Source organism: Dendrobates tinctorius, unplaced genomic scaffold, assembly GCF_039654945.1.
Source record: "Dendrobates tinctorius isolate UK_male_01 unplaced genomic scaffold, ASM3965494v1 ptg000059l, whole genome shotgun sequence".
In the NCBI taxonomy this organism is placed as follows: Eukaryota; Metazoa; Chordata; class Amphibia; order Anura; family Dendrobatidae; genus Dendrobates; species Dendrobates tinctorius.
In genome coordinates this window covers 13,786,795-13,803,154 of record NW_027361727.1, presented here as the reverse complement: position 1 = coordinate 13,803,154, position 16,360 = coordinate 13,786,795, and the positions used below count along the sequence as shown (strand labels likewise).

Sequence of the window (16,360 nt, the reverse complement as noted above, 5' to 3'; positions counted from 1 at the left end):
ATCTCTCCGGCTGTGCCGAGGCATCTAGGGCATCGACGGTACGCCCCACGGCTACTGCTAGTTGTGTTGTTAAGATTAGGGGTCTGCAATCTGCTGAGTGACCAACTTCTCTGGTTTTCTGGTGGCATAGCCTATTGCTCCATCCTCCTCGGTGACCCATTCAACAGACTCACCGGCCTAACTAGACTCTAGGGTACTCCTAAAGAAGGAAAGAATTGGAAAAAAAAAGTCAGAATTTTTTATATATTTTTTCCTCTTTTTCTCTGGGGCCATAGGAGGATTTTTTCCTTAATAGAGACTAAGCAATTGTCCGATCGTGTTGAGCAGCTCGTTGCTGAAGTGCGGAGAATTTCTGCTTATCTCGCTCAATCATCTGCTGTAGAACCAAAGATCCCTACTCCTGATGTGTTTTCTGGGGATCGGTCTAAATTTCTGAACTTTAAGAATAATTGTAAACTATTTTTTTGTCTTGAAACCTAACTCCTCTGGGAGCTCGGTGCAGCAGGTTAAAATTATCATCTCCCTGCTGCGTGGCGATCCCCAGTACTGGGCCTTTATTCTGACACCTGGAGATCCTATTCTGGCTAATGTAGATGCATTTTTTTCAATCCCTGGGGTTATTGTATAATGAGCCTAATGCTATTGATCAAGCTGAGAAAACCTTATTGGCATTAAAACAGGGTCAAGATGCTGTTGAATTGTCAAAAATTCCGAAAGTGGGCGGTCCTTACTAGATGGAACGATGATGCCCTAGCAGCTCTCTTTTGGAAAATTCTGGCAGAATCGGTAAAGGATGTTATGGTGGGATTTCCTGTCCCCTCTGGTCTTGACGACTCTGTCATTGGACATTCAAGTTGATCGACGTTTACGAGAACGTAAAACTACGCGAGAGGCGGTGCTGCCTTTCTAACAAACCTCTAAACCCATGCAATGTGATAGGGTTTTGCCTAGGACGCAACGTCAAGAGTTTAGAAGGCGTAATAAGTTATGCTTCTTTTGTGGGGATGCTTCTCATGCTATTTCGGGCTGCCATAAACGAGAGAAACGTTTTGCTCACTCATTTGCGGTGGGCAGTTTGCAGTCTAAGTTCCTTTTGGCAGTTAGCTTGATCTTCTCCTTGTCTACATTTTCCGCTAAGGCATTTGTGGATTCAGCAGCAGCTTTGAATCTGATGGATTTTGACTTCGCCAAGCATTGTGGTTTTCCCATGGTTCCCCTGCGGACCCCTATTCCTTTGTGGGGTATTGATGCTACTCCTTAGGCGGAGAATAAACCCCAGTTTTGGACCCAGGTGATAATGCAGGTCGCCCCGGACCACCAAGAGAATTGTAAATTTTTGGTGTCGCACAATTTACAGTGGGGAAAAAAAGTATTTAGTCAGTCAGCAATAGTGCAAGTTCCACCACTTAAAAAGATGAGAGGCATCTGTAATTTACATCATAGGTAGACCTCAACTATGGGAGACAAACTGAGAAAAAAAAATCCAGAAAATCACATTGTCTGTTTTTTTTTTCATTTTATTTGCATATTATGGTGGAAAATAAGTATTTGGTCAGAAACAAAATTTCATCTCAATACTTTGTGATATATCCTTTGTTGGCAATGACAGAGGTCAAATGTTTTCTGTAAGTCTTCACAAGGTTGCCACACACTGTTGTTGGTATGTTGGCCCATTCCTCCATGCAGATCTCCTCTAGAGCAGTGATGTTTTTGGCTTTTCGCTTGGCAACACGGACTTTCAACTCCCTCCAAAGGTTTTCTATAGGGTTGAGATCTGGAGACTGGCTAGGCCACTCCAGGACCTTGAAATGCTTCTTACGAAGCCACTCCTTCGTTGCCCTGGCGGTGTGCTTTGGATCATTGTCATGTTGAAAGACCCAGCCACGTTTCATCTTCAATGCCCTTGCTGATGGAAGGAGGTTTGCACTCAAAATCTCACGATACATGGCCCCATTCATTCTTTCATGTACCCGGATCAGTCGTCCTGGCCCCTTTGCAGAGAAACAGCCCCAAAGCATGATGTTTCCACCACCATGCTTTATAGTAGGTATGGTGTTTGATGGATGCAACTCAGTATTCTTTTTCCTCCAAACACGACAAGTTGTGTTTCTACCAAACAGTTCCAGTTTGGTTTCATCAGACCATAGGACATTCTCCCAAAACTCCTCTGGATCATCCAAATGCTCTCTAGCAAACTTCAGACGGGCCCGGACATGTACAGGCTTAAGCAGTGGGACACGTCTGGCACTGCAGGATCTGAGTCCATGGTGGCGTAGTGTGTTACTTATGGTAGGCCTTGTTACATTGGTCCCAGCTCTCTGCAGTTCATTCACTAGGTCCCCCCGCGTGGTTCTGGGATTTTTGCTCACCGTTCTTGTGATCATTCTGACCCCACGGGGTGGGATTTTGCGTGGAGCACCAGATCGAGGGAGATTATCAGTGGTCTTGTATGTCTTCCATTTTCTAATTATTGCTCCCACAGTTGATTTCTTCACTCCAAGCTGGTTGGCTATTGCAGATTCAGTCTTCCCAGCCTGGTGCAGGGCTACAATTTTGTTTCTGGTGTCCTTTGACAGCTCTTTGGTCTTCACCATAGTGGAGTTTGGAGTCAGACTGTTTGAGGGTGTGCACAGGTGTCTTTTTATACTGATAACAAGTTAAACAGGTGCCATTACTACAGGTAATGAGTGGAGGAAAGAGGAGACTCTTAAAGAAGAAGTTACAGGTCTGTGAGAGCCAGAAATCTTGATTGCTTGTTTCTGACCAAATACTTATTTTCCACCATAATATGCAAATAAAATGAAAAAAAAACCAGACAATGTGATTTTCTGGATTTTTTTTTCTCAGTTTGTCTCCCATAGTTGAGGTCTACCTATGATGTAAATTACAGACGCCTCTCATCTTTTTAAGTGGTGGAACTTGCACTATTGCTGACTGACTAAATACTTTTTTTCCCCACTGTACATATTATTGTACTGGGTTTTCCCTGGTTACAAACTCATAATCCTGTGTTGGATTGGAAATCTGTGTCTGTGGTGAGTTCGGGTTGTCAATGTGTTCTTGGTGACACTCCTCCTGTTTTCTCCACCTCTCCCCAGTCTCAAGATGTTCCTGACTATTTGGCTGATTTTTCTAATGTATTTAGTGAGAGTAAGTCCACGTCTTTGCCTCCTCATAGGAGTTATGACTGTGCAATTGAGTTGATGCCCGGTTGTAAATTTCCCAAAGGTCGGCTTTTTAACTTATTGGTACCTGAACATGATGCTATGCGTTCTTATATCAAGGAGTCATTAGAGAAGGGTCATATAAGACCATCCTCTTCACCTTCAGGTGCTGTTTTTTTTTTTTTCTTTGTGGCCAAGAAAGATGGCTCATTAAGGCCATGTATTGACTATCGCTCCCTTAATAAGATCACTGTTAAATATCAGTACCCGTTACCCCTGATTTCTGATTTATTTTCCAGAGTCAAAAGTGCTTGTTGGTTTCCCAAACTTGACCTTAGGGGGGCGTATAATCTTATTCGCATCAAGCACGGGGATGAATGGAAGACGGCATTTAATTCTCCGTAGGGACATTTTGAGTACCTGGTGATGCCTTTTGGGCTCACTAATGCCCCTTCCGTCTTCCAGTCTTTTATGAACGATATTTTCTGGGACTTTGTGGATAAGTTTTTGATCTGGATGATATTTTGATCTTTTCCAGTGATTGGGATTCTCATGTGGAACATGTTCAGACTGTGTTCCGGATCTTGAGAGAAAATACTCTGTATGTTAGGGGATAGAAATGTCTCTTTGGTGTACAGAGGATTTCGTTTTTGGGATTCATTTTGTCCCCGTCTGCTAATGAAATGGACCCGGCCAAGGTACAGGTCATCTATGATTGGGTTCAGCCCACTTCTCTGAAGGCTCTTCAGAAGTTTTTGGGTTTTTCTAATTTCTATCGTAAATTTATAAGTAATTTTTCTGGTATTGTTAAACCACTGACGGATTTGACCAAAAAAGGCGCTGATGTGGTGAATTGGCCTCCAGAGGCTGTCTCGGCGTTTCAGGAGCTTAAGCGGAGATTCACTTCTGCTCCGGTTCTGCGGCAACCTGATGTTTCACTCCCATTTCAGGTGGAGGTAGATGCTTCTGAGATTGGTGCAGGAGCCGTCTTGTCTCAAAGGCATCCGGTAACCTATAAGATGAATCCCTGTGCCTTCTTTTCTCGAAAATTTTCCCCATCTGAACGTAACTATGACGTGGGGAATCGGGAGTTGTTGGCCATGAAGTGGGCATTTGAAGAGTGGAGACATTGGTTGGAGGGAGCTAGACATCAAGTTGTGGTCCTTACCGACCACAAGAATTTGATTTATCTTGAATCAGCCAAGCACTTGAATCCTAGACAAGCTATGTGGGCCTTGTTTTTCACGCGTTTTAATTTTGTGGTCACCTTTCTTCCTGGCACTATGAATGTTAAGGCGGGCGCCCTTTCTAGGAGTTTCTTTGCGGATTCTCTTGATGTGACCGAGCCTACCACCATTCTAGGTGAGGGTGTGGTTCTTTCCGCCATTTCACCCGATTTGAGACTTGACCTGGAGGAATTTCAGGAGGACAAACCTGAACGATGCCCTGTGGGGAAATTGTATGTCCCTGACCAGTGGAGGAAAAGAGTGATGGCTGAAATTCATTGCTCCGCGCTGGCTGGTCATCCAGGTATTTTTGGCACCAGAGATTTGGTGAGTCGGTCTTTTTGGTGGCCTGCCTTATCTTGTGATGTCAGGAATTTTGTGCAGTCCTGTGGGACTTGTTCCAGGTCCAAGTCCTGTTCTCGTTCTAGTGGTTTGTTGATGCCCCTGCCGGTGCCCAGCAGGCCATGGACATATATCTCAATGGATTTTATTTCTGATCTCCCTGTCTCTCAGAGAATGACTGACTGACTGACTTATCTGGGTGATTTGTGATAGATTTTCCAAGATGGTCCATCTTGTAACGCTCACGAAGTTGCCATCTTCTTCTGAGTTGGTGCCCCTGTTTTTACAACAGGTGGTTCATTTGCATGGGATTCCTGAGAACATTGTGTCAGACAGAGGAGTCCAGTTTGTTTCCAGATTTTAGAGGGCCTTTTGTTCTAAACTGGGAATTCAGTTATCTTTCTCCTCTGCATTTCATCCTCAGACCAATGGACAAACTGAGAGAACAAACCAGACTTTGGAATCCTATTTGAGATGTTTCATATCTGCTGATCAGGATGACTGGGTCCCATTTCTGCCATTGGCCGAATTCGCTCTAAACAATAGAGCTAGTTCTGCCACTTTGATGTCTCCGTTTTTCTGTAAGTTTGGTTTTCATCCTCGATTTTCTTCGGGGCAGGTGGAGGCATCTGCTTGCCCAAGTGTGGATTCTGTGGTGGATAGAATGCAGCAGATTTGGGACCAAGTAGTGGACAAGTTGTCCCACTCTCAAGAAAAGGCCCAACGGTTTTTCAACTGGCATAGGACCTTTTGGTCCCCGGTTCGAAGTGGGTGATATGGTTTGGTTGTCCTCAAAAAATATTCCGATGAAGGGTGCGTCGCCCAAAATTCAAGCCAAGGTTCATTGGACCTTATAAGATTTTGGAAATCCTTAACCCCGTTTCTTTTCGTTTGGCTCTTCCAGGTATGTTCAAGATTCATAATGGTTTTTCACAAATCATTGTTGAAAAGGTTTGTGGAGCCAGTATTTCCTGTGGCGGCGCCCCCTGACCCTGTATTGGTTGAGGGTAATTTGGAGTATGAGGTAGAGAAAATATTGGACTCTCGTCTGGCTAGACGGAGACTCCAGTACTTGGTCAAGTAGTAAGATTATGGCCAGGAGGATAATTCTTGGGTCTCTGCTTCCGATGTTCATGCCGATCGATTGGTTCGTGCTTTTCACTGGGCCCATCCTGATCGGCCTGGTGGTGTGGATGAGGGTTCGGTGACCTCTCCTCAAGGGGGGGTACTGTTGTGAGCTCTCTTAATCCGACTTTTGAGGCAAGGCTCCCTCTAGTGGATACTGCTGGTAGTGGAGCTGGTGAACATCATGTTAACCTAACAGCTGCAGATGATAATTGGAGGAGTGGGGGTAGTGACTGGGACTACATAAGTGAGCAGACTTCTCTCAGTGACTGCCGGTGATACTCCTTTCTTTGCTTACTGAGGATTTCTGTCTCCTGCCTGAGCCTGCATTTTGTCAGCTAAGTGTCATTTGCTAAACCCTTTGCATCTGATTTTGCCTTGCTGTCAAGGGTAAGCTTGCTCCCCTTGGGGCTGCTGGCTCCTGCCCTGTATTTTTGTATCTTGTGTTTGTTTGCTCAGTCCCCTGCTGTATTAGCCTGTTGCTAGCCGCCAGTTCACACATGAGTGCTGATATAGTGGGGGCGAGGTTGTGCAAACCTCAGTATTTTTGTACATCAGTCGTGTTGGAATGGTTTAGGGTTTTTGCGTGATTGCAGACAGTGCCTTTTCTGTCCTATCTAGTCAGTGTGGGCCCCATCATTTGTTCAGTCTATTTTCTGTCTGTGTTTGTGCTTCATCTTGTCTCACCGACATTATAGGTTTGGGGGCTGTCTATTCCTTTGGGGATCTGCTCCGGGGCAGTTTAGATTTCACCTTTCTGTCTTTAGGCTTAGTTAGTCCTCCGGCTGTGACGAAGCGTCTAGGGCAACGTGGGAACGCTCCACGGCTACTGCTAGTTATGATAATATCTGGGGTCTGCAATCCGCTGAGTGACCAACCTCTCTTGTGTTCTGGTGGCATAGCCTACAGCGCTCTCCTCCTCGGTGACCCATTCATAACAGGCATCAGCCCGGACGTTCTTCTCACCGGACAGATAGTGCAGGGTGAAGCGGAAGCGGGAGAAGAAAAGTGACCACCTGGCATGGCGAGAGTTCAACTGCTGGGCTGTTTGTAAGTACACGAGGTTTTTATTGTCGGTGTACACCTGAAAGGGGAACCGGGCTCCCTCCAGGAGATGTCTCCACTCGGAAAAGGCCAACTTCATTGCCAACAGCTCCCTGTCCCCGATGGAGTAGTTTCTCTTCGCCGGTGAGGTCTTGGAGAAAAAAGGACTGCTCCTGCACTGACGGATGAGGCATCTACCTCTAGGATAAAGGGTTTATCCACATCGGGACGATGGAGGATAGGAGCACCGGCAAAATGGGTCTTGAGACGAGAAGGCCGCGGAGACCTGTTCCGACCAAACCTTAGGATTGGCTCCCTTTTTGGTGAGGACGACCAGAGGAGCCACCAGTGTGAAGTGGGGGGGGATCAACTGGCAGTAGTAATTAACGAACCCAAAAAAAAGCTGCACCGCTTTGAGAGTGGGGCTCCTGCCAGTCCATTACCGCCTGCAATTTGGCAGGATCCATAGCCAACCCCTGGCCCGAGATGATATAGCCCAGGAAAGGCAAAGACTCTTGCTCAAACTGACACTTCTCCAACTTGGAGAAGAGGGAATTCGCCCGCAAGCGGTCGAAGACCCTGCAGACGTCTCTCCGGTGAGAAGCCAAATCTGGAGAGAAGATGAGGATGTCATCCAGATATGCTCTCCATCTCGGTGGTGGTCTATCGTGAAAGACATCATTCACGAAGTCCTGGAAGACAGCTGGTGCGTTACAGAGGCCGAAGGGCATGACCAGATACTCATAGTGGCCATCCCTGGTATTAAAGGTTGTCTTCCACTCATCCCCTTCACGTATACGGATCAGGTTGTAAGCCCCCCGTAGATCTAGCTTAGTGAAGATCCGGGCCCCACGCAACCTGTTGAACAACTCAGATCAGGGGAAGAAGATACTTGTTTTTGACAGTTATGACATTGAGACCTCTGTAATCAATGCACGGACGCAGCTCTCCTCTCTTCTTCTGTACGAAGAAGAACACTGCCCCTACTGGTGACACAGACTTCCTAATAAACCCTCTTGCCAGATTCTCCTGGATGTATTGTGACATGGCCTCCATCTCCGGGAGGGACAGAGGATATATGCGGCCTCGAGGAGGCTCCGCGCCTGGCAAAAGGTCTATAGGACAGTCGCTGGGACGGAAGGGTCTCTGCAGATTTTTTAGAGAACACGTCCGCGTACTGCTGGTAGTGTCTTGGGAGTGCGGAGAGATCCGCGGGACCCTCGGTGGAGGCTACCTGAACGCAGTCCCTCATGCATCTACCCTCGCAGGACTTGCTCCAACCCAGTATTCTCCCCGAGGACCACTCAATATGGGGAGAGTGGCAACGGAGCCAGGGAACTCCCAGGAGAATCTGGTCAATGCACTCGGGCATAATGAGCAGAGACAACGTCTCGTGGTGGGACGGCGAGAGTGAGAGCCCAAGGGGTGCTGTCTGATGTGTGATTTGGGTTGGCAAGGTTGCACCGTTGACCTCCCTGATGGTCACGGGGTGAGGAAGTGGCACCAAGGGAACTGCATGCAGTTGGGCAAAGGCCGAGGACATGAAGTTTCCCTCTGCCCCTGAGTCCACACAGATCTCTACCTCCCAGGTGGAAGCACCGTTCTCTATCGTCCCTCGGAAGGACAGTTTGGAGGAGAAAGTTCCAGTGTCTAGTAGGCCTCCTCCGACTACCACTAGACGTGATCGTTTACTGACCGCTGAGGGCACCTGTTGGCCAGGTGACCAGGCTGTCGACACTGGAAACAGTTTGTGGAGATTTGCACCGGGCGCGATTTGGAGCCGGTGCGAGACACCTCCATGGCCTCCGGGGGGCATGACTCCCAGAGCGGGGGATTCAAGAGGTTTAGAGAAGGCGGGAGTCAACCTAACCCTCGGTCTGGACTGAGAACACTCCAACCCGCGCTCCGTGAAACGGAGATCTATGCGGGTAGAAACAGTAATCAGCTCCTCCAGACTAACGGCAACCTCCCTGGTGGCTAGAGTATCCTTAACGTGCTCAGCCAAACCTCTCCAGAACACAGGCATGAGTGCTTTCTCAGGCCATTCTAGCTCGGAAGCCAGTGTCCGGAAGCAGACGGCATAATGGCTGACCGAGAGGGGTCCTTGTGTTAATGCCAACAGCTGGAGAGAGGTGTCATGTGTGACTCGTGGCCCCAAAAAGACCTGCTTTAGGGACATCAGGAACTGAGCAGCACTCAGAACCACTGGGTCACCACTCTCCCACAGTGGAGTGTCCCATTCCAAAGCCCTGCCCGACAGGAGGGAGATGATAAACTCCACCTTAGCCCGCTCTGAAGGGAATCGCGTGGCCAGTAACTCAAGCTGGATAGAGCACTGGCTCACGAAACCCCTACAGGTGGCGCTGTCACCCGAGAACTTGTCGGGCAACGGGAGATGGGATAATGTCAGAGCAGGAATGGATGTAGAGACGCGGGAGACCGCCTCTGCTACCGCCTGGACCGCGACTGCAGTGACATCCGCAGCTGAGGCTGAGCGCTCAAGAGCGGACAACCTGCCCTCCAGCTGCTGGACATATCGGCGCTGCTCGTCCGTCATTGTTAGCCAGGCCCTGGCGCTATGATAATGTTACGGGCTGGTGGAACGCTCCCAATAAATAAAGATGAAATAATATAAGAGGTGCGTTCGCAGCCCGGACCCACCGTGCAGGGGTGACCAACTGCTGCTGAACAATGAGGGGAAGGCGTGTAGGAGGAAAGCTGGACACTGGTGGGTAACCACTGAGCCGGTGCTAGCAGGCACGAGCTCCGTTACTTCACGTAACACGTACCAGCCGGCGAACAACCGCAACCTGTTAGCGTCACAGGTCACGGTAGTGTGAACCACTGCTTGCAACATGTGCAGTATCCGCCTTGACGGACGCCACTAACCAGCCTAACAACGGTGCTGGAAAGCGCACACACGGCGCTACTGTAGTGGACACTGCGGAAGCCATGGCCAAGGAGGCCTATACTGGCCGACGTCCTAGGCGCTAGCAGTAGATGAGGAGCAACACTGCGGTGCTATGCAGTGTTAGAGCTAATGTGCTGACTCTAATTCCTAACCCTAACACATGCGTAATATCCAAGGAGGGAGGAATTATAATGCGTCAATCACCAGGCTCATTCATCCATCATCATACATACACTAAATACATTAGCCTCAGAGTTTAGCATGGCGGGGCGGCCATGTGAACCTTTTATAGCCGTGCCCTTCCGGGGCCTTCCTGATCCTCCTGATGGACCAATCAGAACTGGAGAAGTACCTGAGCATGTGACTCCTGATCAGCATGCTCAGTGGACTGAAGGAAGGACTTAGACTCGGGAGTCTTTTGCTGCTGGTCAGGCTGCATTGCCATAACTGGACCAGAGGTGGCAGCAGCAACCGAACCCACAATGCTGGTGTGGGCAGAATGCCGGGATCGTGGAGTCTGCTGAGCAGGCTCCACGGCGGGTGGAGGGGAATGGGAGACCGCCGATGGCAAGGCTCGGGATTCCCGCTGTGCAGCGCCCAGAACCCGACGCCTAACACAAAATTATTTCCAAAACTTTAAACATCCCTAGGAGCACTGTGCAAGTGATCATATTGAAATGGAAGGAGTATCATACCACTGCAAATCTACCAAGACCCGGCCGTCCCTCTAAACTTTCATCTCAAACAAGGAGAAGACTGATCAGAGATGCAGCGAAGAGGCCCATGATCACTCTGGATAAACTGCAGAGATCTACAGCTGAGGTGGGACAGTCTGTCCGTAGGACAACAATCAGTCGTACACTGCACAAATCTGGCCTTTATGGAAGAGTGGCAAGAAGAAAGCCATTTCTCAAAGATATCCATAAAAAGTGTTGTTTAAAGTTTGCAACAAGCCACCTGGGAGACACACCAAACATGTGGAAGAAGGTCCTCTTGTCAGATGAAACCAAAATCAAACTTTTTGGCAACAATGCCAAACAATATGTTTGGTGTAAAGGCAACACAGCTCATCACCCTGAACACACCATCCCCACTGTCAAATATGGTGGTGGCAGCATCATGGTTTGGGCCTGCTTTTTTTTCAGCAGGGACAGGGAAGATGGTTAAAATTGATGGGAAGATGGATGGAGCCAAATACAGGACCATTCTTGAAGAAAACCTTTTGGAGTCTGCAAAAGACCTGAGACTGGGACAGAGATTTGTCTTCCAACAAAACAATGATGCCAAACCTAAAGCAAACTCTACAATGGAATGGTTCACAAATAAACGTATCCAGGTGTTAGAATGGCCAAGTCAAAGTCCAGACCTGAATCCAATCAAGAATCTGTGGAAAGAGCTGAAAACTGCTGTTCACAAATGATCTCCATAAAACCACACTGAGCTCGAACTGTTTGCCAAGGAAGAATGGGCAAGAATCTCAGTCTCTCGATGTACAAAACTGATAGAGACATACCCCAAGCAACTTGCAGCTGTAATCGCAGCAAAAGGTGGCGCAACAAATTATTAAGTTAAAGGGGCCAAATAATATTGCACACCTCACTTTTCAGTTTTGAATTTCCACAAAAATTTAAAATGACCAATACATTTTGTTCAACTTCACAATTGTGTCCCACTTGTTGTTGATTCTTCACCAAAAATTTGCATTTGGTATCTTTGTTTGATGCATGATATGTGGGAAAAGGTTGAAAAGTTCCAGGGGGCCGAATACTTTTGCAAGGCACTGTATATGCGAAAAATGAGGTGACAGATTCCCTTTAAAAATATTCAATTTAGATTATACTACTCAAAATTTTGAAAAGTTGTTTTTTTTTTTTTGTTTTTTTTTCTTACAGTGATTGATGAAAATGAAGGTTCTTAGCGCAAAAGTGGCCAATTCATGTATGCCCATCAACCACGGCAAAGTTACCTCCCTCTGATGAGTCCCTACTCTACAGCATAAGCCACTTCTGGGCGACCAGACCGGAGATAATACTCGCATAGTGTAGTTCATCGGAGTTCGTGCTCTCACTTTACGGCACTACCGCTGCGTGAGAATTTTCTCACACTGCGGTGCCGCAAGTGACAGCATGAACTCTGGTGACTTCTAGGCGACGGAGTGATTCACTGCGGGAGGATCACCTTCGGTCACTGTATCACCGGAGCCCTGTAGAACGGTCACATCTCCTGATGTGACAGCTCTACACAGGAGATCGTCGTGGGACACTCGTTAAATAGATTACATTGGAACAGGGAGTATACTGTTGGTTATTATTTTTTTTTTTTGCAGGCGATCAAGGGCGTCGGGGATTAGCTGTATTGTATGTGTACTGTATGTGTGTTTTTTTTTGTTTGTTTGTTTTTATTTACTATTCAACACAGTAGCTGGATGATGGGACTACTATCCCATCATCTGCTAATGCTGTCACTGTTCTATGTGACAGCAGACATAGCCGGATGTTATGAACTCATTTTCTGGTTTACCTCTGGCTTCTGATGAGGGTGGCGGAGCTGGCTGTGTTGACAGAGGAGTCGTGAGTTCTCCATCCGGGCTCCCTCTGGTGGTGACAGTAGGTAATGAAGCTGACCTAAATGGCAGAGACCTGCCACCTGAGGAGGAGGACTGTGAGTGGACATCAGGAGTCTGACTGGATTTAAGACAGCCGACTCCCTAATTTTGTGCTGTGATTTTTCCTGCCCTGAGGTTCTGGTTTCCAGTTCTGTTCCTGCCTTCTCAAGCTAAGTGTGCTCTGCTATTTTTTCACATGAGATTTGGTCTGGCTTAGGCTGGTTTCACATTTGCGTTTTTTAGCGCTGGAAAAAAACGCATACCTGCGCATGCGTTTTTTCCCCTATATTTAACATGGGTGCGCATACCTGCGCGCTGGTTAGCGCATGTATGCGATTTTCATGCGCTGCGTTTTTTTGGGGTGTGCGTTGGTATTTTCCAGACGCAGCATGTTGCATTTTTTGGCCCTGCAAAAAAGCGCATGCGCACATATGCGCACGTTTTGCGCTAAAAATGGCCATTATAGCCTATGGATGCGCATATGTGCGCACTGGCATGCTCATGTATGCGTTTTTTTGCATATGCGTTTTTTTTTTTTAACCATGGAATTTAGGGGTTTGGGTTAGAGTTAGGGTCAGGGTTAGGGTTAGGGTTGGGGTCAGGGTTAGGGTTAGGGTCAGGGTTAGGGTTAAGTATGGTTTTGTTAAGGGTTAGGGTCAGGGTTAGGGTCAAGTATGGTTTTGTTAAGGGTTAGGGTCAGGGTTAGGGTTAGGGTTAGGGTTAGGGTCAGGGTTAGGGTTAGGGTCAGGGTTAGGGTTAGGGTCAGGGTTAGGGTTAAGTATGGTTTGGTTAAGGATTAGGGTCAGGGTTAGGGTCAGGATTAGGGTTAAGTATGGTTTTGTTAAGGGTTAGGGTCAGGGTTAGGGTTAGGGTTAGGGTTAGGGTCAGGGTTAGGGTTAGGGTTAGGGTCAGGGTTAGGGTTAGGGTCAGGGTTAGGGTTAAGTATGGTTTTGTTAAGGATTAGGGTCAGGGTTAGGGTCAGGATTAGGGTTAAGTATGGTTTTGTTAAGGGTTAGGGTCAGGGTTAGGGTTAGGGTCAGGGTTAGGGTTAGGGTCAGGGTTAGGGTTAGGGTTAGGGTCAGGGTTAGGGAGGGTTAGGGTTAGTTAGGGTTTAGGGTTTGGGTTAGGGTTAAGTATGATTTGGTTAAGGGTTAGGGTCAGGGTTAGGGTTAGGGTTAGGGTCAGGGTTAGGGTTAGTAAAGTCATGGTTTGGGTAGTGTGAGGGGCCACCTAAAAATGTTGGAAAAAAATGCAAACGCGGTAAAAACGCACTAAAAACGCATACAAACGCATAAAAACGCTGCGTTTTTTTCATGCATGCTCATAAAAATGCTTGAAAAAAACGCAGCAGTTGTATGCTTATGTATGCGTTTTTTCAATGCGTTTTTTTGCGGGAAAAACGCGCTGCAAAAAAAAGCAAGTGTGAAACTAGCCTTACTCAGTTTTTGTGGTCAGCCAGCCCCTGCTGGGGCTGTGCTGAATTTCCATTGTTATGTCTCTGTTTATGCCAGTTTGCTTTTTGTCCCTGATCAGATTGGTATATTCTGAAGACAGAGCAAAAAGAGACCAGAGTGCTGATATAGGGAATTGAAGTCTAGCGACTTCAGGGTTTTTGTTATCAGAAAGTGTTGGACATTTTTTGGCAGGGTTTTTGTGCGTGATTGCAGACAGCATCTTTCCTTTCCTGTCCTTTCTAGTTAGTTTGGGCCCCATCGTTTGCTCAGTCTATTTTTCTATCTGTGTTTGTGTTTTCATCTTGTCTCACCGACAAAACATGTTTGGGGGCTGTCTATTGCTTTGGGGTCTGCTCTGGGGCAGTTTAGATTTCCCCTTTTCTTGCTTTAGGCTTATTTAGTTCTCCGGCTGTGACGAGGCGTCTAGGATCATCGTAGGTACGCTCCACGGCTACTGCTAGTTGTGTGGATAGGATCAGGGGTCTGCAATCCGCTTAGTTACCAACCTCTCTGGTTTTCTGTGGCTTAGCTTGTTTTTGTTTTTCCTCCTCGGTGACTCACTCATAACAGCCGGATGGGACTAGTAGTCCCATCAGACTATGCCTTCCTACACGCAGACCCACACGCGCACAAACCCGCTGACACACGCACACAGATACACACAGACACCCGCAGACAGACACATCTTCTCCGCCCACACACTCTTCCTCCTCCCTATCTGCAGCGTTTTTTGCATGCAACTACGCAGCAAAACTGCAAATCTTTTTACATCTGCGGTTTTGCTGCAGATTTGAAGGACTCAATGGGAGTCAATGGGTGCAGAAACGCTGCAGATCCGCAAAAAGAATTAACATGCTGCGGAAAATAAAACGCTGCAAATCCGTGCGGATTTTTCTGAAGCATGTGCAAAGCAATTTTGGATTCCCATTGATTAACATTGGCTGTGCACTGCACAGCAGATTTGGTGCAATTCTGCGCATCCAAAAATGCTGCGAATCCGCATCAAAATCCGCAACGTGTGCACATAGCAGAAATCTTCATTTTCTCCTTCCACGTTGCTTCAGCTCCTGTGAAGCACCTGAAGGGTTAATAATCTTCTTGAATGTGGTTTTGAGCACCTCGAGGGGTGCAGCTTTTAGAATGGTGTCACTTTCATATATTTTATGTCATATAGACTCCTCAAAGTGACTTCATTTGTGATGTGGTCCCAAAAAAATGGTTTTGTAAAATTTGTTGAAAAAATGAAAAATCGCTGGTCATATTTTAACCCTTATAACTTCCTAACAAAAAAAAATTTTGGCTCCAAAATTGTGCTGATGTAAAGTAGACATGTGGGAAATGTTATTTAATAAGTATTTTGTGCAATATGACTGATTTTAGGGCACAAAAATTTAAAAGTTTGAAAATTGCGAAATTTCTTTTTTTTTTCGCAAATAAACGCAAGTCTTATCGAAGAAATTTTACTGCTTATCATAAAGTACAATATGTCACGAGAAAACCTTCTCAGATTCTCCGGGATCAGTGGAAGCGTTCCAGAGTTATTACCTCATAAAGGGACAGTGGTCAGAATAGTAAAAATTGGCCCGGTCATTAACGTTAAAACAGGCTTCATCTCAAAGGGGTTAAAAAAAAAATGTTACATGGCTTCACAATACCATACGATAAAATGAGCAAGTGTATGAATAACTGATACATGTTAAATCTTTCATTCAAATTTTGAGAAAAAAAGGATATTTGTATGTCATGCAGGGAAGGTTATCATTTCCATTAGGTTTCGACAGGTTAATGCTTCATGTAAACGGTTTTTACAATAGGTATGTTACATGCTGTCAACATGTAATTGTTTGTTTTTTTTTGGTTTGTTTCAAATATTACAAATGTTTAAAGCATTTTTCTTGTGTCTTCCAGAGAACAAGATTCTTGCTCAAGATATCCCTCCAGTTACCAGCAGAGGTCATGTGGCTAGCACTTCTGATCGTGTTGTGGATCCTCCTTACTACAGTGGCTTCTATCAAACACCACGCCATCCTATCCTCGTCCCAGTGTTGCTGCAGGTGATTGATAGGTCTCTTTTGCGTGTACATAGGGGGAGACCTGTCAACCACATGCTGTGGCGCAGAACTAGTCTTGTCCCACCCTATGATCCCCTTCTGGATCTTTAAAGGGAATCTGTCACCTAGCCTTTGGCGGGCGATGAAAACGAGGTCGGTCCGGTCCGATGGGCGGTGTTCCCGATGTGTGCCGCCTCCCCATCCTTGCCCGCCGTCCGCAGGTTATTGCTGAATTGGAGTAGGTGTACGCCATTTTTTGCGCGTGCGCTAAGCATTCATAGCTATGTTTTGCCCAACTGCGGGCAAAGCCGGACTGCGCATGCGCCGGTTAACTAAGCCCCGGAACACAGCAAAATACTTCCGGGACTTAGTTAACCGGCGCATGCGCAGTCCGGCTTTTCGGCTTTGCCCGCAGATATATATATATATATATATATA

At 46.8% G+C, this 16,360-nt stretch overlaps 1 protein-coding gene across 1 annotated transcript in view; it reads left to right on the top strand.

The window, feature by feature from the left end:
- Window positions 1-16,033, top strand: part of LOC141092253 (doublesex- and mab-3-related transcription factor 1-like) — a 108,941-nt gene extending 92,908 nt beyond the window's left edge. Inside the window, exon 3 of the mRNA XM_073578249.1 lies at window positions 15,780-16,033. Coding sequence (XP_073434350.1) covers window positions 15,780-16,033 — 254 coding nt within the window. The remainder of the gene's footprint in view (window positions 1-15,779) is intronic.
- Window positions 16,034-16,360: the final 327 nt, after the last annotated feature.